At 38.0% G+C, this 23,483-nt stretch overlaps 1 protein-coding gene across 1 annotated transcript in view; it reads left to right on the top strand.

The window, feature by feature from the left end:
• The window catches only part of LOC124554709 (polyamine-transporting ATPase 13A3), a 186,329-nt gene extending 163,328 nt beyond the window's left edge, over positions 1 to 23,001 (top strand). Inside the window, exons 17-18 of the mRNA XM_047128348.1 lie at positions 12,195 to 12,513; positions 14,820 to 23,001. Of these exons, the coding sequence (XP_046984304.1) occupies positions 12,195 to 12,513; positions 14,820 to 16,201 (1,701 nt within the window). The 3' untranslated portion in view covers positions 16,202 to 23,001. The remainder of the gene's footprint in view (positions 1 to 12,194; positions 12,514 to 14,819) is intronic.
• The last annotated feature ends 482 nt before the right edge of the window (positions 23,002 to 23,483 follow it).

The following is a 23,483-nucleotide window of genomic DNA, read 5'->3' as shown; positions in this document are numbered from 1 at the left end:
GAAAGGAAAAAAAAATCCACAGATGTTTTTCTTACCGTCAATTTTAACACAAAACCTGTATATTGTTGTTTAAACAACATATAGCCTATATCCATCTGAATGTTTATTAGAGTACTGAGTAAAAATCTGAAGTAAATCAGTCAAGAAGTTTTCAAGATTTTTGGCTATAATGTTTCCCCTTTTTACATTACATATACATTCGTATATTATACACATTTAATAAATATATAGCCTGTGTCCCTGTGAATGTTCATTAGAGAATAGTGTAAAACTTTGAAGTGAATCAGTCAAGAATTTTTTGACATTTTTGGAAACAATGTTGCCACTTTATATATTATGTATATATTTGTTAATATATATATTTAAAATAAGTGTAGCCTATGTCAGTCCCACTGTTCATTAGAGCAGCATTTAAAAATTTGACACTTATGGTAACAAAGATAAAAGAATGACTTTTATAGTATAGAATAGATTTTGAAGATATATGAAAAATAGCCATTCTTGAAAAACTCCATGGACTTACATAAGATGATTGGGTGGAAGTACCACAATAGAGTTATTAAAGGCAGGATGTTAACAGCCCTCTTTCTGAGAAAGAATCAATGTAGATGTGCAGCATTAAAAAAACAGTTACTGAAAATTTGAGTCTGATCAGGACTTGCATTCATATTTCCTGCTTTTTGTGAGCAGTCACCCTAACCATTAGGCAGTCTGAGCATACATCCAGATCTTATTCAAATTTCCATTGTCAACAGTCATGATGTGTGTGGGAATAGTGGCACTGTGGAAATGGATATGGTGGAAAACCAAGGCTTACTCTGTCATAAGGGTATATGGGGCTAACTTGACCTGTTGGGAAATCTGCTGTGTCCTGTGCCAAGAGGAGGCAAACACAAAAGGATAGGGGTCTATTAACCATTGGGAGTTCAAATTTATGGCAAATAATGGTACCCCTTAGGAAAATGGCAATCTGAGCGTACATCCAGGTCTGATTCAAATTTCCATTGTCGACAGTCATGATGTGTGTGGGAATAGTGCCACTGGGGAAATGGATATGGTGGAAAACCAAGGCTTACTCTGTCATAAGGGGTATATAGGGCTAACTTCACCTGTTGGGAAATCTGTTGTGTCCTGCGTCAAGAGAAGGCAAACACAAAAGGATGGGGGTCTATTAACCATTGGGAGTTCAAATGTATGGCAAATAATGGTACCCCTTAGGAAAATGGCAGCAAGGAACACCATATGTACTCAATGTGTATGTGCAGGAGCCTCATTCAACATGTTCATGAGGCTATTCAAGCAGCCGTTGAGGGAGCATGGTGCAGCATCTGCAAATCGTTGCATATGTTGGATCAAACAATACCTTTCATCTGGTCTCCAAGGTCATACTTGGATCATTCCAAAGATGGACAGAGAAGGTTGAGAAGAGTGGTGTAGTGTACAGAATTTCAACGAAGCTCACAGTTTGCAGTATTGTCCCTGGAACTGATCATGGACCTCTGATTCTGACACAAGTGGAAGGACTGAAGCAGTGACTTCAAAAGTTCTGTGACAAGCTTGGCTACAACTTCCTAAACTTGCACCATGTGGTTGAGAAACACACGGTCCCCGTAAATGGGTCAAGTGTGCACTACACATCAGCCAAGTAGCTGACTCTGTGGGGGGAATTCTCCATCCAGTCCAGAAAACAGCAGCTGTTGGAGAGCTGGAAATATTAGCCAAAGATCCAAAGGCCTACAGGCCAGAGTATTAAAATCCTAGTAATAAACAGCTATGGCATTCACAACATGGTACTAGAGCATGAAGTGCTCCAGAACATGTGTGAGCTCAGATAATACTTGGTATATGGTTAAAACATGGAAGTTAATAGCAGTGAGGTTCTTGGGGAAAATTTAAGTGTATATCAGAAGAATAGGCTAATGGTAAATGGAGGTGGTGTATTTGTCACAGTAGACAAGAAACTCAACTCCACTGAGATAGAAATTTAAACCACATTCGAGATTGTTTGGGCACAACTCATCCCTTTTTGGTGTAGCACTAGGAGACTAGCAAGTCATATATTTAGCTTTTCTGTTTGTGTTCATAATTTAATTCCTAAATTCTTCGTATATTTATGTGTACTTGCAAAGTTTAATTGTAAAAGTCATTGCATATTTTTATATTTGACAAGTATAGTATTGCATTTTGGTTCCTCAAATTATTCACAAGTAAGTAACCAATGTAATAGTTATATTATTTTATATTTGTTTTGGTACATCATACATGGCACACAATAGCTTTTTTTATCCCACCTTCTACTATCAACACGTTTACTAAACAGACACCTCAGTTATTTCCTTTTTCTATCTCTTAACCATCCTTACATTCTTACAACAGGCAAGAATAAGATTTCGTTACCCCTTGGGAATTACTGTGCTGAACATATTTCAGATACTTTATATTTTTTGCTTCTTTTTACATGAACTCTCTTACATCAATAGGGCATTGTCTCAATTTATCTTCCCATTAATGCTGAAATATGTGCACCGCAGGGAAAAAAGCAACACTCTCAAGGACTGTGGTCAGTGGCACCAAGGCAAAATATGTGCATACTGAGGAGTTTTTGTGTTAGTGATTCATTTGCCTCAGTCATTGGTGATCAGATGGTACTCAGGAGGTCTGTCTTTGCACCTTCAGTTTTGACTTTGCGTGCAGAAAATGTGCTGAACATAAAAGTGAACAGTGTTTGCAACATTCATTCTAGGGTACAACCATGCCCCATCAGTGAGTACATTCTCGTATTGAACAGATTCAGCCATTTGAAAGGGCTCGCATTGTGAGCCTGCTGGAAGCTGGCTGAACATATCGATGGATTTCTGAACATGTTGAACACAATATACTGGTGTCACTGCTTTCAACAGTGGTCTGCGGAACATCCTCACACTTGTAGACCAGGTTCTGGATGTCTGCATAGTACAGATGCACATCAGAATTGACACTTTGTATAAACAGCAATGGCTGACTGAATATCATTTAGGGATGAAATCTGGGCACATCTTGCACCTGCTGTGTCATCAGGGATCATTGGGAACCATCTGCTTGCAGCAGATTTAAGATCACATGAGCGTTTGGCCAGTCTACCACTGACACAATGACATTGCAGAGCATGGCTACTCTGGTGTTGTGAAAGACATGACTGGTGAGTGAAATAGCACTGTGTTGTCTTCAGTGATGAGAGTAGGTTCTGTCTGTATATGAGTGATGGGTGGTGCATTGTGTAGACGTGGTGAGCTGTCTATTCCAGAGTGTATTTGCCCGTGACACAGAAGTCCCATCCCAGGCTTCACTGTGTGAGGGGTCATCAGTTACAACTCCCAGTCCAATTTGGTGTTTCTGCCGAGGAAGTAATCCGTGACCACTACATTGCCCAAACTCTTATCCCTGTGCTTTTACTTTTCATCGACGGGAAGGTGGTGTGCTTTTTCAGCTGGATGGTGCACATCCACATACAACAGTTGCAATGCAGTGTGCTCTTCATGGTGTACAACTGCACTGGCCAGCAAGAACACTGGATCTCTCACCAATTGCACATGTATGGGACATGATGAAGTGGGAACTTACTCGTTCTACAGGGCCTGCAAGAAATACTGTGAAATTGCAACAAATGGTGCAAGATGCTTGGGACAAGCTTTTCAGGAGTCATTTGGCACCTTTATGATTGTTTGCCTGCATTACCACCAGAGGATGGTACACTGTGTATTGATGGAACAGTTTGGGCACATTTTACTGCGACATGTGTTTCATTTGGTCTGAATTTATTGTCGCATATTTCTATAATGACTGACTACATGTCATCACACTTGTCAATAAAATGACCTTTTTCTTGAGGGTGTTGCATTTTTTCAACAGTCTATTTTAAAAAATGCATATTTGCAAATCTTCCAGTACTAGCTGTGTTACATAACATCACTCACAACTCAGTCATCAAAAATATCCTTCAAAAACAACAACCTTTTCTATTCCTTCACATTTCTAAATCTGTCTACAAAAATTTTAATTGTAAAATTGACCTACTGTTTTATTAATAACATTTCTACTGCACCAATGTACAAACTTTATTCATTCTCATACCAAACTTCAGTTGTTATGTAAGGACCCTCATTTGCTGGTTTCTTTTGTACCTGACATCACACTGAAGTAATTTCCACATGTTGTTTACACTGTTATAGCAGTATGTGAAAGTTAATTAATTGTGATGTAATATTGTGGTGTGCTTACTGTAAGACCTTCAGTACAATCACCATCAGATTATTTGACTTGTCGCTCTAACGAAGTAGGTGAGTGTCAGCAATATGTCTCGTGGTCTTATCGTGGCATGTTTATCTTCTGCCGTTAGGTCAGATGATAGAAATGCCACTTGCATGCTTAGAGTAGCAGATTGACGGTGACCAATTTTAAACAGAACTTGATTAATTTTCACACACATTTATTAAAATAATAACAAGCATAAAAATTACTTAACTTGGTTCTGGATGCTATTTACAATTGACAATCTGAAGTTCCTTTGGTACTGGTACGTTAATCTAATTCTCACATACATCTCTGATACTTGACAAAAGTGTCTATACATTTATCTTCATGGCTATGTACAGGAATATGGTAATCTTATTAGGTGCAGACTGAAACTTGACTATAGACTGGTACAGACAAATGTAGAACTCGCACAGACTGGTACAGACTAATGCAGACTTGTACAGACTGATGCAGACAAATATAGACTGACTGATCGGAGGTTTGTCCACTCGTTATAATACCTCGCGCATTCATGTATCACTGCGCGAGTGTGATCCGTGAGGAGAAAAGGTTCTACATTAGCAGCAATTTCATTGGCTGCATTACATATTAATACGCGGATCGACGGAAGCAGATTTTGATCTGTCTGTATGGCAGCGCCATCTCGTAGTGCAGAGACAGATGAGCACTGCGCCTGCGCTGTCTGCTTAGCGGGGCGCGCTCTAGTGGGAAAGTTGTGTACGTGCTGACTACGCGGAACTATGTACCCAACAAATATACAAAAGAATTCAGCAAAATTCGCAGATGAACATTTCTGGTGTTTTGACACCACAGTGGAGGTCCTTGCATAATAACTGAAGCTATGACTTTAGAATTTACATGGGTGAACTAAAAACAGTACACAGAGTGCATCCCATAAGTAATGCGACCAATTTTTTTCTGATGCAATGGTACACCACAGGGGGGTGTTAGCTTCAAAACGCTCTTTGTCTCATTCGGCAGTGAGCTGCCAGAGAGTCAGGATGTGGGTTTCTGTCAACCCCATTTTGAGTTTATGTAATATGGCACAATGGATCATTCTGTAGAGCAACGGTACGCTATCAAATTTTGCATTAAACTTGGGAAGTCTGCCACCGAAACGTTTCCATTACTTCAGCATGCTTTTGGGAATGATTGCTTGTCCAGATCACAAGTTTTCTGATGGCACAGGTCGATCATGGAGGGCCGAGAGGAGATCACCAATGAACCTCGCAGTGGACAGTCATCAACCGCACGAGTCGACGAAAATGTGACACGTGTGCACGATTGTTTGAACTCTGACAGATGGTTGAGCCTTAAATTGACAGCAAAAACTCCAAACATGTCAAAAACAACCGTTTTCCACATTTTGACCAAAGATTTCAACATGAGAAAGGTGTGTGCCAAACTCGTCCCAAAAGTGTTGACCGACGAACACAAGCACATGCAAGTGCTTCGGTGCTGAGAAATGTTGGAAATGTGTGAAAATGATGCTCATTTTTTAAACTTAGTTATCACTGGTGATGAGTTGTGGATTTTTTAGTACAACCCTGAGACAAAAAGGCAGGTTTCAGAGTGGCACACCCCATCATCGCCCCGTCCCAAGATGGCAGGCATGAGCAAGTCCAGGATCAAAACCATGCTCATTGTCTTCTTTGACGTCAGAGGTATTGTCCGTCATGAATTTGTACCTACCGGGACTACAGTGAACTCAGCTTTCTACTTGGAAGTGCTCAAAAGACTGAAAAGGAGGGTCTTGCGCTGCCAAAGCGACATCAAGGACATGTGGAAAGTTCACCACGACAACGCGCCGAGTCACAGCGCCTTCATTGTCAACGACCTCCTGGCCAGGACCAAGACCCCATTGGTTCCCCAGCCTCCCTACAGTCCTGACCTGGCTCCTGCTGACTTTTTTTTGTTTCCTCAGTTAAAAGGAGTCATGAAAGGAAAACATTGGGACACGATTGAAAGCATCCAGGCGCATGTTACATCAGCTCTAAAGGACATTCTGGAAAAGGTATTCCAGGATGCCTTCCAGGCATGGAAACACTGCCTCCACAAGTGTATTGATGCAACAGTATGCTATTTTGAAAATTTTTTATTGTTTGTATGAATATATTCAATAAATTATTTTTTATGAATTTGGTCACATTACTTATGGATCACACTTTGTAGATAAGATGGTAGCTAGATTTTATTAAAAGTTTTCCATCGATTTTGCTCTCTTGATTTTGCCAAGAGTAGCCATCATGTCTACTATGAAACATAAATCCGTCATTTCCACCTCCAAAGTCTGTCCCTAACCATTTAAACAGGTGTAGGTCCTCCTTTTGTGGTACATTTACCCATTGTATTTCCTCTGTCACACTGCTCATAAATATGAACACCATTTTCTCTTGGAAACAAACTTCACCTTTATATAACATATCACCAGAAACCATCTTCATTCTTTCTCATATCCCAATCAAAACCTAAATTTCTGGTTATTTCCAATGCATTTCTTATAATCTTCTGTTAGCCCATGGCTGCTTCTTAAAAAAATATTACTAACTTCAAATGAGCAGCACACCTGCTTTTTTCCATGCATTGGTTTGTGTGAAATGTACTTTTCTTTATGAACATTACAATTACCTGCCCTGAAACCAGGCATACTTTATACAATCATTAATTACTCTCCGATGGTAATTGCAAGTAACTTTTATGTAGATGGTGTCCATCGCTAACTAAACAGCTGACCTCTGATTTTCCATTATTGAACAGCTAATAAAACTCTTCACTCTTTATTTATTTATCTTTTTTTCTTTTTAACTAGCCATTTTAATGGATCATAACTTCAACCTTGCATTTACTGATGGTAAGCGGGATTTTCTAGTCCTCTCCGCCCCCCCACAAAACCACTAACCGCTCTGTCATGAGGTGTGATTGATGAGCTGGAGAATGTGATGTTCCCCAATCCTACAGAAGCTTTACCTCCAGCCTCTTCTCCAGCAACCCTGAAAAGTGATACCTACACCCTGGTGTCTTAAACTTAATGTGAATTGCACATTTCCCTTATTAACTGCTTCATAACACCTAGCTGTGTCTACTGGATGCACCCAGCTAATTATCTCACCCCCTTATCAACATGACATGAGTAACAAGAAAGATGGTATGACATATGACATCTACCTTAAATTGTAGATTATTTCTTCTATAGTTGACTCCTTACTACTACGTTACTAATTTGTTGTTATATATTAGTCCAACTTCATTCTGTTTCCCATTAAAGACAAAAATGTTAATGATAAAGAAATGTTGAATGCCTTTTTATAGAAAAAATTATTATTGCAAGCAAAACACTGTCTGAGAGGCTTGTAGAAGAAGAATTTCGAGTCAATGCATAAACTCTGGGATATCACGGAAACGAGTTTTGAAATTTATTGGTAAAGAAAAGGGTTCATGCTATAGAACATATGAAGCGGGAAGGAGTGAAGTAAGGGAAGTAAGAAAGGAAAATAAAGATCAATGATCTTGAGATTGAAGAAAGAAGAAGAAATAGACCCAAAAGACAGACACCCGTCTCATCCACAAAACCACTAACCGCTCTGTCATGAGGTGTGATTGATGAGCTGGAGAATGTGATGTTCCCCAATCCTACAGAAGCTTTACCTCCAGCCTCTTCTCCAGCAACCCTGAAAAGTGATACCTACACCCTGGTGTCTTAAACTTAATGTGAATTGCACGTTTCCCTTATTAACTGCTTCATAACACCTAGCTGTGTCTACTGGATGCACCCAGCTAATTATCTGTTTAATGTAGCCAATTTCTAAGAACACACACATGATAAAACTAAGTAAAGGTTCATCTACTTAACCATCCCTGAATAGGCATTTAAACCTAGTAATATTATTTTATTAAAGAAAAAAATTTTTTAAAAATCTCTTTTCACAGGTTTATCAGTCATATCTGCATTATAAAGGGCTTTTGCTCTTACATTATTCCCCTAACTTGGGGCCTACAGTTCTTCCTGTACATTCTCAGGCATTCAATGCTTTTTATCATTTGTCCCACAAGGTCACATTCTATTTTACTGTGTGCACATTTAGCCACTCCAGTGCCCAAACTGACTGATTTATCCCAATACAAAGAGGTGCACAAATATAAGAAACAGTGAATTCCCTTGTTAATACAAGTTGATACAATAATTCTTTGAGGGCGTCACATTGACCATTGTTTGGCAGTAAAAGAATGTGAGAGATTCATACATCTATGTGACATCCATACCCTGCAAATCACTGTGAATTGGATGGCAGAGGGTACTTCCCACTGTACCAGTAATTAGGGCTGATTCTTGGAGTGCACTATGAAGTGCAGAAAGAGTATTCTTGCTGTAATTAATTTAATCTTGTCCTCAAATCCCTATGGAAGCTATATTTAGGGGACTGTAGTATATTTGTAGAGTCATCATTTAAAGCGAATACTTGAAACATTGTGAGTAAGCTTTCTTGGGGTTGTTTGCATCTGTCTTAAAGTGCCTGCCAGTTCAATTTCTTCAGCTTCTATGTGACACATTATGATGGGTCAAACAAACATGTGACCATTTGTGCTCCCATTCTTTGTATACATTCAGTATCCCTTGTTAGTTCTATTTGGTATGCATCCCACACACTTGAGCAATATTCTACGATGAGTTCGGCAAGTGATTTGTAAGAAATCTCCTTTGTAGACTGTCTGCATTTCCCTAGTTTTTTACCAACAAACTGAAGTCAGCCACCTGCCTTACCCCAATCTGAGCCTGTGTGACTGTTTCATTTTATATACCTACAAAGTGCTACACCCAGGTATCTGTAGGAGTTTACTAAGTCCAGTTGTGGCTTGCTGATAGTGTAATCATAGGATACTACATTTTTTCATTTTGTGAAGTGAACAAATTTACATTTTTAAATATGTAAAGCAAGTTGACAATATTTGCACCACTTTGAAATCTTGCCAAGATCTGGCTGAATATTTGTGCATAATTCTTTTTGACAGCACTTCATAATAAATAACTGCATCATCTGCAAAAAGTCTGAAGTATTTATATTACATGCAAGACCATTAATATACAACATGAACAGCAATTGTCCTAACACACATACTGGTGGTGTGTGTGAAGTTACTTCTACTTATGTCGGTAACTCTCCATCTGAGATAACATCCATTGTAAGGAAGAGATAGAGTGCTATGTACGGTAAAGATGACATTAAGCTGCAGATAGGCACAAGTAAAGGGCAGTTACATGTTAGCCTTTGACCACAGCCTTCATCAGAAAAAGAAAGACAGAAACACACACATTCATTCACACAAGCAAGTACACCTCATGCACACGTGACTGCCATCTCCAGCAGCTCAGACTAGCATGTAACTGTCACATGGAATGGAAGCAGCAATCTGGAGGGACAAGGAAGGGGAAAGGATTGCAGCGTATGGGTAGGGAGAGAGAAGAGTGCTATAAGGTAGAGTGTGTTGGGACTAGACTGCCAACAGGCACAGCATTGGGAGGCTGAGGGGTGCAGAGAGTGGGTGGTGGGTGTAAGGGGGGGGGGGGGCAAGGAAGGAGAGGAGTGGGGAAGGATGGGCAGGTGCATTGTCAGAGGGTGGCACAAAAAGAAGGTGGGAGATGAGAATATGGAGGAGGTGATAGGACAGGGAGGTGGAAACTGTTGGGTTGAGGGTGTGAGGACAGTATGTCACCATAGTTTGAGGCTGGTATGATTTCAGGAGCAGAGAATGTGTTGTAATGATAACTTCCATCTGCACAGTTTAGAAAAGCTGATGGTGGAGAGGAGGATCCAGACAGCTCGGGTAGTGAAGCAGGCATTGAAATCAAGCATGTTATATTCAGCTACCTGTTGCGCCACAGTCTGATCTGATTTACTCTCAGACACAGTTTGGCAGTGACAGTTCATATTGTACATAAATGATCTACTCAGTGTGTGCAATAGCAAGGGACACTGTCTGATCAAAAGGATCTAGACACGTATTAGTGTACATAAATATGGGGTGTGCCCATCCTTTGCCTTTATGATGACTTGAACTCTGCTGGGGACACTTTCAGTGCAGTCCCAGGCCAGCCATCAGTCTAAACTGATTTTCTATGGTCCTTGTAAATTACCAAAGTAAATATCAGACAGTTGCTTCAGTTAGAACTTATCGAATTTGTCCACTAAACTAGTTAAGTATCCAACTTCAGAGCTGAATGGTCAGCATACACTACCTTATCTCAGGCATCTGGACACCTGTTGGTGACATTAATATGATGTGTGTTCACTGCATTTATGATGGCTTGAACTCTGATGGGGACTCTTTCACTAACGTGAATGTATGTGGAGGAATGGCAGCTAATTCTTCCTCACGGACTGAAAGCAGAGAAGGTAATGATGTTGGAGGCTGGGGTCTGGAACAAATTTGGCATTCTGACTCATTGCATAGGTGTTCTATTTGGTTCAGGTTGGGTCTCTGGGCAGGCTGGTTCATTTTAAAAACATTATTGTTGACAAACTGTCTACCTACATAGTTGAGGGGTCAGCATGGCTGACTGCCATGCAGCATACCCGGGTTCGGTTCTCGCTGCTGCCAGGGATTTTTCCTTGGTGGGAGGACTGGAAGAAGGTGCACTCAGTCTCGTGATGCCAGTTGAGTAGCTATTTGCCCAAGTAGTATCAGCTCCAGGTCATAAAAACTGACAACTGTTGGGAGAGTGGTGCGCTGACCACAGACCCGTCCATACCACATCCAGTGACACCATTGGCAGAGGATGACGTGGTGGTCAGTCAGTACCGATGGGCCCTCCAGGGCCTGTGGACAGAGTTTCTATTTATTGCCCATATACCATTGCCTCACAGTTGGTGCTTCATGACAGGGTACACTGCCATGTTGATACAAACAGTAATCATTTCTGAACTATTCCTCTACTGTACACAGTACACAGTGCCGTAAAATGTGTTCATGTTCTTTCACATTTAGTGTTTCCTTAAGTGCAATAAAAGGACCACACATAACCACAAAAGCCGGCTGGGGTGGCCGAGCGGTTCTAGGCGCTACAGTCTGGAACCGTGCGACCGCTACGGTCGCGGGTTCGAATCCTGCCTCGGCATGGATGTGTGTGATGTACTTAGGTTAGTTGGGTTTAAGTAGTTCTAAGTTCTAGGGGACTGATGACCTCAGAAGTTAAGTCCCATAGTGCTCAGAGCCATTTGAACCATAACCACAAAAAACACAGCCTTACTGAAACACCATCTCCCGCGTATTTAACTATTGGCATTATACATAATGGCAGATAATGTTCTCCAGACATGCACCAAACCCAAACCCCTTTCATTGGATTGTTTATAACACTAAGATAAATTGTATCACCAGGAAAGGCATAACACAAAAGGTGCAGACACCAACTGCTATAACATGGGGATCTAATTGTATAACAAAGTTCCAAGGTATTTAAAAAGCTTAAGGGCGCTGCTTTGAAGTGGTATTGACACAGTTTCGTACTAATAAGAGTTTTTATAGTATTAAAAAATTTCTGTAAAAGGGATAGATTATCTTCTTAGTTGTACGATATTATTTATAAGTAATTGAGATAAATTGCATTTTTGTAATTGTATCTGCAAAGTTGTGATCAGAATTTTAACATGTGTCCGCAATCCAAAACAAATCTTACATTTGTCTATGAAGCATACATAACAAAAATATCAGGAATTTGTGAACCATGATAATCTGAAGTTCGTGGGACTTAATATTATGTTGCTCCACCTATTAATTTTAGAACTTTTACAGCTTTTGCATTTGACGTAGTAGTCAGTACTATATATGATAGTTGTAAATTGTTGATTACATAACTTCACATTGTGGCTGTATGATTATCATGTCACTTTGGTTATTTATTCCAGTCAACAACTGAACTGGTTGGTGGTGATATTGGTAACAGCAATAGTATTACAAGTGGTCTCAGTCTGGACTCCACGTACACAAGTGGCACACAGTCTCTCACAAGTATTCATGGAGAAGCAATTTCAGCTAAGGATGACAACAACATTGATGCAGCAGACTATTTGTTTGCTTTGGATGGTCAGTCTTGGGGAATATTGAGAGATTATTTCCAAGACACAGTTCCCAAAATTCTTGCAAGAGGTGCAGTATTTGCAAGAACAAGTCCTGAACAGAAGCAGCAGATTGTTCAGGGGCTCCAAGATATTGGATACTATGTCGGTATGTCACTGAAATAATACTCTAAATATTATTCTATTTCAAATTAGTTGCTTCTCTTTTCCTCTTGATTATATTTGTGTGTTTGGTAAAATGAGGAAAGAAAATTTTATCAACAAGTTGCTGAATCTATGCACGAATAAGCTTTGAAATATGCCACTCTCTTAGTTTATGACATAAACTGAAGCTACTGCTACTTACATGTAGACAGACTCTGCAATCATCAATGAATGCTACTGAATACCATTCTATTCTCACCATCACACAACACAGATGGACATAGGTACAATAGCACTATGGTGTGAATAGAAGTCATTTTAGAGGTGCTTGTGGCCTTAGTCCTCCAGCTAGCAACGAATTCTTAGTGCACTGTATGGCCACTTCAACACCATATTATAGAGGACGTAACGTGTGCTGTGCTGTGTGGCCTCCCAGAAATTGTGTACATGTGTAAGGATGTTCTTCTGGTCATATTACATCCAGTCAATACAGCAATCCTTAGAAACAATCATCCTGTCTGTGAAAGAATTACAACATGACCCATCTAAACACCATTAATTTAGCTGCAGGAAACATGAGTACATTCCCTCAGCATGCCCAACACCACTTCAGTAGATTGGAACTATTCACATTTCAAAGCTCAGGTACAGAAAATGCACTGCCATATAACTGCACTATGTCACGAGATGGTTGAATTCTGTGAAATTTTCATCGCATTATTCTAAGAAAACACATACAGTTAGTAGGCAGATCAGAATGGTTCAAGATGTTACAGTTCTCTTAACACTCTCATGGTATCTTGATGTACGTGAGTGAGCAGTCAAAACGCTGATGTATTTGTAGTTAAAAACCAGAGGTGCAGTTGGAACACTGTGTTACAAGTGAGTCCTGGTTTACAATTTCTTCATTTTCTTAAGGTGAAAGTTTGAACATTTTGATTCTCAATTATGGTGATTTTGCTGTAGGTAGTTAATGTTTGCCATATCCGCACCATAACACTGTCATGATTCACACCACTAGTTTTCAGTTTACCTGCTTACTACCATAATAATTATTTGTTTTAACTCATTACTGACTGTATTTTAAAAGGTAACTATTATCAGACAAGGAAAATAAAAAATTCCAACATAATTTTGTGATTTTTACCGAGTGTAATATAACTAATAATTTTCTTAAATTATTGGGGGAGCTGCCCTGCCCCCCCCCCCCCCCAACCAAATTTTTGAGATGATGTGTCTCAGACAGGCACAACAAAATGACAACTTAAACACGTAAGCTTACGTGTTTAGTAGTCTTTTTGTTGTGCCTGTCTGCAGCTCAGCATCTCTGCTATGTGGTGAGTAGCAATCTATTCTTTTCATAATATTGTCAGTATTCCATCCTGAATTTTCCACTGATTAATTTTGTATCTGTGCTTTGAAATACCTCATCTTCACCCATTCTCTGAATGCTCCATGAGCTGTACAACCTATGTACTCAACAGACAAACAAGGCCAGAGCATCAGGGACACTTTTCTCTGCCTACAAAGTCTGGGGAACAATGTGTCCATTTACTGGACACAGGGGACTTCAAACAAATAAATTAGCAATGTGAAAGCCAATGAAGCAAGCACTGATAATCAGTTGGTAGATGTGCTGCCCCATTTTGTGCTTTTTTCATTCTGTTGAAGTACAGTGAGCTGGAGGGCTACTGGGAGTGGCAGACAATAAGCTGCAGCCAGTGCACTGAATTGTGTCTTATATTCAGACAAGAGGGTAGAGACTAATTGATATGGAGAAGTTTGTAATGTGTTATCAGGATAGACTGCTTATCCAATCTGTTTTTTTATAACAGTTAGCTAGCCAGACCTGTTGAACTACAACTGCTTTTCACTTTGTGTAGTGTGACTGATATTGTGAAGGTTCAGATGTATGGGAGTGAAAAATGAGAAAGAGTGAGTTTGATTTTACTTGAGTTTATATATTATACTTTTTTAAACTTTTCCCATTTTAGCGATGTACTCCTTAGACTATTTTAGTTAGAGCAAAAATAACCTCACCATTGAATGCCACACCCAAACGATTTTGGTGTTATGGAGGCACTGAACACAAATAAAAAGTGTGTGTGTCTTTAAATAGCAGAGTAAGTGTGACATTGAGAAATTTACTTCAGTTCAGTACATATTTATGTTTCACAAGGATTCTGTGAAATTTAATTAAGAGAGCTGTTAGTGTGGTGTTTATGAGTAGTTTAAAAATAGTTTTAAATTTTTGTTAAATTTATTAGCAGAGCATATTTTATTTCTTTCTTTTTTTATGTGTATGTGCAGCCATGTGTGGAGATGGTGCCAATGACTGTGGAGCCCTGAAAGCAGCTCATGCAGGCATATCACTTTCTGAGGCAGAATCATCAGTTGCGTCACCATTCACATCAAAAGAAGCAAACATTTCCTGCGTACCTAACTTGATAAGAGAAGGACGTGCTGCATTGGTTACTTCCTTCGGTATCTTTAAGTACATGGCTGCATATAGCTTAACTCAGTTTGTGTCTGTTATGATACTGTATTCAATTGATAGTAACTTAACAGATATTGAGTATTTGTATATTGATCTTTTCATTATAACAACTTTTGCATTCTTCTTTGGGAGATCAGAAGCTTATGAAGGTCCATTATTTAAACAACCCCCAGTTCTTTCTCTGGTTTCCTTTTCTTGTGTACTTTCACTTGTAACACAAGCAATCACTGTTACAGCTTTCCAGAGTGCATCATTTTTTATTATTCAGCAAGCACCATGGTTTGAGCCATTCAATTCAAGTGTGAGAGAAGACGAGGATGGCAGTGTTGAGTGTTATGAAAACTATGCTCTCTTTGCTGTTTCAAGCTTTCAGTACATAATACTTGCTCTTATTTTCTCAAAAGGTGCCCCATACAGAAAATTTATTTTTTGTAATGTAGGCTTTTTGTTGACATTTGTTGTTTTGACTGGGTTCACAGTTTATCTGATTTTATGGCCGTTTGAATGGCTGAGAGACTCATTTGAGCTAATGCTCCCCCCTGACATGAAATATAGGGTGTTGATGCTGATACTGGCTCTTACAAATTTTGTTGTGTCTGCATTCCTTGAATATTTCATTGTTGATCACATATTTATACAGAAACTGAGGTATGAATTACCACGAAAGAACAAATCTTCCAAATTGTACCTTTTAGTTGAGGAGCATTTAAAACACGATTTTCTGTGGCCACCTATAACAAAGGAAGTTGTCTGTGATTCTGCTGTGTCAGATGAAAACAGAAGGACTAGAAGGCCTATTGTGTCAAAGATCTACAGTGTTGATGAGAGAAAAAACAATATTAGCAGTCTAATAAGTGCAGGGTCTTCTCATAATAATGAAGTTACATTAAGTCCAGCTACTTTCTTGGAACAGAAAAAAACAAACATCTCATCTCTAAATAGTGTTGAACACTTATCAACTCATGCCAGTAATTCAGTGGCTAACTCCAGCTCTAGTGTTCCAGAGATAGGCACAAATAAACTGTCTGGTGTGAACAGTAGGAATATTGTATATACTGTTATTAATCCTGTTGCGGACATTCATGCAACTGACAGTGATCACAAAAGTGAGGAAACATTGACTGTGTCACCAAAGACTCTTGTAAATGGAACAAATGTAGCATCATCTGTATGTACAGTTGAAAAACTGAGCTAGTCTTTCAATGCCAAAACAGAAGTGTATGTGTTTCTGTTTTTGATAAATGTAAAATCTATGTAAATAAAGTTTCCATATTTGGAAGTATTTTCAGCATCACTGAAGTTTCATGTATGGAAATTTTAGTGTATGGTCCAGTTAATCTTCTGAGGTTTAGGTTGTGTGTGTACTGCAGTTTGACGTTGCCATTGGTGAGACTGTTGTTCCAAACAAACATGTTCATCTTCAGTTAAAGAGGTGTGTAAATCATTATTCCAGTTCTGTGGCAACACTTTTACAAATGATAGAGTTAATCGTTGTATTTCATGACCAAGGACAGTCATCATATTAAACCTTATGTTTTGCTGTGTTAAGACAGAAACTACATAATGACACACAGTGTTGTGCAGACACAAATTTTTGAACTATAATAGAAGTAAGAGTTCTGTCTGTCTGTCTGTGTGTCTGTCTGCGTGTGTGTGTGTTTTGTAAATTTCCAATTGCTACTCACATATGGATTTTTAACAGTATTGTGTTTTTATCGTGTGTAATAAATGTATTATAACTTATGGCTGTGTAGCAATGGACTGTAATGCAGATAAGGGATGCACATATGTTTTTCACTTAATTGTTACAGCTGTACTGAAAGACTGTGAGTTAATATGTTATCCACACCATAATTTTCCGTATTTTTTAGGCTGGTATGTGTGCTTTTTATTGCTGGTGAGCTATCGTAATTGTTAAAGTACATTAACGTTAGCGTTAGCTGTTGCTGCAGATTGGTATTTTATTGGCATACATGTGCAATGTTATCCTTTACTATGCTTCAATTTATTTATGTCCCAAAAGAAATGAAATTTTATCTAGTGGATAACAGATTATTTAACAGTCATGAAAGCATAAATAAACTTACTGTGTTTTAATCAAAGTGCTTAAGTGTTTGTACCTAATTGTCACTTAAGTGAGACATGATCAAGACTGAACAGTTAAGTGAATTTCTGAGATATCCTATTACTGCGTAGTTTAGTCTGCTCCTAAAATTGAGAAAATGGGTCCATTTTTAATAGCTATTAACTGAAAAGGAAAATAAATAAATTTGCATGTGTGTATATAAGTTTGTTCTGAATATGTAGTATGGCAAAGTCAAAGCCAAGATGAGCCAGTAATGGTAAATGTGATGGAGAAAAAATTAAGTAGATAAGTTTAAACAACCTGTACATGAAATAAGTCTGTGCAAAATCAATTTAATGTGAGAAGTTGGTGACCTATGGTGTAAATGCTTTTGGAAAAAAGGGAATGAGAGAGAATAATGCAGAAAGAATGCAAAGAAAATCACATGAAATATGTGGTTCTCAAATGTTTCGTGCCACACGTATAAACACACAAATCATCATAATCCCATAGTGACTTACATCGTATACTCATATCTGTAATGTGTGCATTCCTTTTTAATCTGCTGTTCTTTCCCATTCCCTCAGTCTACATTTATCTTCATTGTCTGCGTCACAGTTTGCAGCAGATTTGACACCCTGTGCTGAACCACTCTTGATAATTAGTTATGCCTGTGCATTCCAGAGTTCCCTTAACTCAGTTAAGCTGATCTCGCTTCTTACTCACCCACCACAGAAAAGTGCAAGGTGGTCAATAAGACTGGAACCATCCTTATAAATGAAAAATGGGCACATAAATTTAAACTTAAAGTCAATTTGTGTGAAATGGGAAAGGACAAAAACCTGCAAGGTTATGTTACCAACATGGTGCCATTTTGGAAGCCGCCATCTTGGGTACAACTTGTAATTTTCGAATGGAAAGAGGGCATGTGATATGTCAAACTGATCGGTAATTACATCAAAAAATAGTGGTGTCTTTCATTTGAACATAGCTTGATTCATTCTCAAGTTTTGCCACATTTTGTATAGAAGAAGGCAAATACTGGTGATAATGCAAGAAGGCCACGCGATGTACACAAAGTGTTGTCAGCACATTATAAGGTGGTTGTAATCTGCTTCACCCAACACAAGTACTAGAATGTGATAACAAGTATCAACAATACATTCAAGTTTTCTGATCCTTACCACATACACAATTGCATTCACATGTCCCAAAGAGAGAAATCTGACGTACTTAAATTTAGGAAGGATGGTGGACACGCCATGGATCTCTATGTCGTATCCTTCCCTTGAAAACTTTATATCTGGGTATGCCTGGACAGCTAGACTGTAGCGAGATGAGGCATCAGCGTGCTATAAGAAAGTTGGAAATGTCCCATCTTCAGACAGCAACAATGGCAACACATCCTCAGGTAACAACTGCAAATAATGGGGTACTGTTAGTGTACCCTGAATGAAGAAGAAATCAATAATATGAGAACCCCATATTTCATACCAAAGAATCACTTTCAATGCACCATTTACCTTCAATGGATCCCTCCAGTGAGGGTTGACACCTAACCAGCATCAGAAATAGCTGAATAGAAATAGCTACATCTGTAAACAATATGTCATAGGAGAAATGGCAGTTTTCATCCAGCTCACATGTCACCCATTCTGCAAACCAATTCCTATGATGTGGTTTGTCCTCAATGAGATGATGTAACACATGCATTTTGTAAGGGTGCTATTTACAGCTGACCCCAGTTTCTTGCAAGATGTGGTGAGCTCTATGCTTTGAATTCTTACTGAAAGATGCCAGAACAGTGTTTGATGTTGCTTCATCCAGAGCCACTTTTGACTGTCTAGTTTTTGGTTCAGCTGTGACAGAGCCAGTTTAATGGAATTTCGCGAGACAGGTCACCACCATACTGCAGGTAATTGGTGGTCTGTCTGAGTGACATTGAGTGAAATCTGCTGGAAGAACACGGATGCTCCTTTCTCCTGATATCAGGACAATCTCAATGCATTAGGCTTTTGTTAACCTCATCAGCTGTAAGAAAGAAACATCAGTCATAACTCAAGAATAAATAAAGCTATACTCAAATGAAAGACACCATTGTTTTTGTCATGTGTCTTTTTTTGTGTCACATATCCTCTTTTCCATTTGAAAATTATGTGTTGCATCCAATAAGGTACCATCCTGAATGTTATCTATCATTAATCAAACATGAGAGGTCCATGTCAGTCACAGTTACTAACTGCGATATTGTCTTGTTTATCTTCTACATCGGTATTGAATATGAAATAAATATTTGGCTATGAGAAGCTTCTCAGTATATGCACTACTGATTATGCAGAACCATTCATGCTGCTGTCTCACCTATGAAAATCGTAAAAATGTTTAATTGATAATGAATTAATGCTCATTTGCTTAAAGTTTTTATAGTGTCTGTAGATACTGATGGTGGTCATGCACATTTGAGTCACTTGCTTCGCTTAAAAACTTTTTTGTTATGTTTTGAAACAGTCTCAGTTTTACTGTCTCAGTATGTATGCCATCACTCGTATAAAAATAAATAAATAAATTAGAAGGTGTGAGATATTCCCAAACTGAAAAGAATTCTAACAAAGAAATTGTAGACAGCTATTAATAGGACATTATTCTTTGCTTCTCAAAATTGTTTCTTCCCATACATAGAACCTACATATGAGGAAAACATGTTAGCAAAAGTAACTTTCCATGCCTTTGTTTTTAATGGCGGGTAGGAAAAACAGAAATGTAGTGCCACCATTTTTGTTAATGGGCAGGAAAATGAAAACCAAACACTTGTCAGAACATAACCACAGAATGTTTCCATTCAAAACAGGTAGATGAGACAATCAATTCCTGTTTCATAGAGCATGATTGGGCGTTGACAGATCTACAGTTGCATCCACTCTTGTGCTTCCTCATCAGACTGAAACCAATGTCCTTACATGTCTGTCTTCAGGTTGCCAAAAACGTGAAAATAACATGGTGAAAGGTCCAGGCTGTATGGAGCCTGTTGCAGTCTTTCTCAGTCAAATCACTGAAGTGTAGCCATCATCCGATTGTGGTTCCCCACCCAAGGAATGTGATCACTGGACTCCATGGAGTGAGTGATGAAGTATGCAGGCCATGTTTGCTACACAGCAGTCTGAAGGATAGTCAGATCTTAGGCACTAGCCATACGATACTACAACAGCTGGACAAAAAGCTAGACCAGTGTGCCAGCATCAAAGGTCGTAACTCAACAACTACATGCATCTGTGATGTGGCACTATGCCGTTCACCTACCACAGTGGTGACAGTATCAAAACCTAACAGCAGTGGGCCACCTGTTGCATGGACTGCATGTTTTGGCAGGTGTTCAGTTTTCATTTGACTGCTGCTTATATAATGGATGGTCTAAGTGAGATCAAAATATGGCCAACAACTCTTTACACTGGTCAGCCAAGATACTATTCCTAGATTTGGTGAATACTGCCCTTTTAAACCTTCCTTTATTGTAGTTTAAGAAGTTGATATCCAAAGTGGTAGTTTTGATCCTGATTTTAATGTAGAGTCTGTAATGAAAATTGATATATGAATCATTAAAGTCAACACTATTCTAAGATTGCAATTTGTTTAGTAACAGATTGTGACTAATCCCATGACCAACTACTGCAAAACAGAGGAGGGTTTTTTTAAATGCTATAAAAAATATTTTCTATTAAATGAAATACAAAAGCTACCAGATTAAAAGTTTGTTGTGATGTCATATAGTTTCTGTCTTCGTCTGCTTAATTGGGTGATGTTGTTTTAACATTTTCATGAAATGTTGTGAATTTTGAGTGAAAGTGATTTTCAAAAGTATTTGTTCAGTTAGTATTACTACCAGTCATGAAATGAATCAAATTTCTGAGTATGTGATAGTAACTGTGACAGTAATTTTTACTATGTGAATGGTTGAAATGCTGTTGAGATGATGTTCTTTTTTGTACCTGTGAAAGTAATAATAGTCTATTTAATTTTTAATAATTTTTATTTTGTTTCTCAATACTTTTGTGGCTTGTACTTCAATGACTAAGTCAGGAAGCTTTAATTATATGGCAGATTTTGTTCAGTTAATGGTTTAGATTTATCCTAATCTCATTTGAGAATTCCATTACTTTGCTTTTATTTTTTTAAAAAAAGGTACATAATCTCATTTAGTGTTTTGTTACAGTATGTGACATACTTTGTGAACAGTATTATGTTTCTAGTATTTTGTATGTATTATTTAAATATTTCTAATTTAAAAATTGTGTGACATACAACTTTCTTTTTTACTTGTGCAATTGTTTGAAATTATGAAGTAGTAAAAAGATTGGTTTGCTGATGACAGAAAAAAAATGCAGTCTTGTGAAAAAAATTAAAACCATTCTACACACCATATGGAGTACTTCAAGCACACATTCCATATAGCATTTTGGATATTTATTTGTAAAGACTCCTGAATTGCGTTGTCATGCTAACAGCAATCAATATGCTGTATTTTACTGATCCATGATCTCTCCACTATATCTGAATATGAGCACTTGGGAAGTCATTAACAATATATTGTGCATACAAAAGAGCCTCAAAAATTTTATAGAAAGCATGATCTCTGATAATGGAGTGTGATTTAGGAAAACCATACATCATCTTCATACATTGTGGGTGATATTTTAGAAATATTTAGAAAATAACCAGGCAATATTTGTATGTAAACAGTATGTGCCCTATTCAGAGTATGCGCGAGTGTGTGTGTATGTGTGTGTGAGAGAGTGTGCATGCGTGTGCGCGCGCATGCATGCGTATGTTAGGCAATGGATAATGGTTTTACAGTTTGATATTTCTTCACTTTCCTCCTTCTGCTCCTCATCCTCATCCCCATCCTCCTCCTCCTCCTCATCATCATCATCATCATCATCATCATCATCATCATCATCATCATCTGATGCAAACCAATATAATAATTCCTGCAGGTGAAATAGAAAACCTTGGTGTTAGCATTTTTTTTTTTTTTACATCAATTTTGTTTGTGGTAAGATATGTAATGTCTCTTTGTGAGTGATAATGGTTGCTTAATGATGTGGAAGTGTTAGAGCTATGAAATGGTGAATAGTCCTGATGAAGATGGAACTAGGAAAGAAGCAATACTGCTAAGTTAAACACCAAGATTTTGTTTGTATAGTGTTTTAATAAGCATATCATTTTGAACATTACTAAGACTGAGACCAAAATGTTGACCAACGGTGGGTTGTTAAGTATGCCAAACTGTTTCAAACATGGTCTATTTTATCACCGTTGATTGTGAAAGTCAATGTTTGATCGTACTTAGGATAAATGCTGGATATGAAAGCCAAACTTTCATTTTGTGATTATTACTCTAATTATTTCCTTTTCCTTGAAATAATGGCATAGTTTGTGTGGGAAAATAAATCTCACATGTTTATCAGTGCAATGCCTTGATATAGATGTGGGTAACATAAGTCATTTAAAGCATGGACTGATGTAATTTAAGGTGAACTGTGTGTATGTTAAGATGGATTAAGATTGGGACATATCTGGTAAAGCTGCTGCAGCACATCTTTTATAAAAATTACAAAGACTTTGTGAAACATTGAATTGGGTAATGTTGTTGTAAGAAAAGCTATTGTTAAATTGTGAGAGCTCGAAATGATTTTACATGAGAACTACCATGTTTATCAGTACTAAAGGAAGATGATGGTTTGTGCCGTTATCAACTCATAAACAGTAACTTAAACCACTGCCACAGTCACAATTAAATTAAATTAAATTATATTTTTGTCACATTTGCTGTTACAAAAGAACAAATATTGAAGTTTTGCATTATGTGATTTCACCCTGTTCAACAAGAAAAATGTGTAACTTGGTGCTGAGTAAATACTCATTGTTACCCATTATTATCTGACATTTTATTTCCTAAATCACCTCTGTTTTGTGCAAAACCATAGAAACAAGAGCCAAAGACTCATTACACTGTTTTCCAAGTCAGACTAAGTACTTGCTGCAAAATGTACACTAGCACACATTTCACTGTATACGTGAAAAAAAATGCGTGGTTCTTCATTTAATTAATTTTTTAATGTGGGTTACTGCATTGTCATTCATGTGTCAAGATAAACGTATCACAGTTAAATAAGAATTTTGGTTTTCTAAATATGTCAGTGATACGAATTACAGCGTGGAACCTGTAAATATTATTTGTTAAGCAGAAAAGAAGAGACAGTAGGCACAACATCTGGTCTTGACAACAAGGATTAGAATTTCATGCATTCCTTAATCATGGCTGCTATACATAAAATAAGTATTTATTATAGTGATTTTATGCTCTCTAATGGGTTTGGAAGTCACAAACATCTTGTTAATCAGTATTTAATGAAAC

The sequence above is a fragment of the Schistocerca americana genome, chromosome X (assembly GCF_021461395.2).
Source record: "Schistocerca americana isolate TAMUIC-IGC-003095 chromosome X, iqSchAmer2.1, whole genome shotgun sequence".
NCBI classification, from domain to species: Eukaryota; Metazoa; Arthropoda; class Insecta; order Orthoptera; family Acrididae; genus Schistocerca; species Schistocerca americana.
The sequence above is the reverse complement of the archived record's forward strand: the minus strand, read 5'-3'. Positions and strand labels throughout refer to the sequence as shown.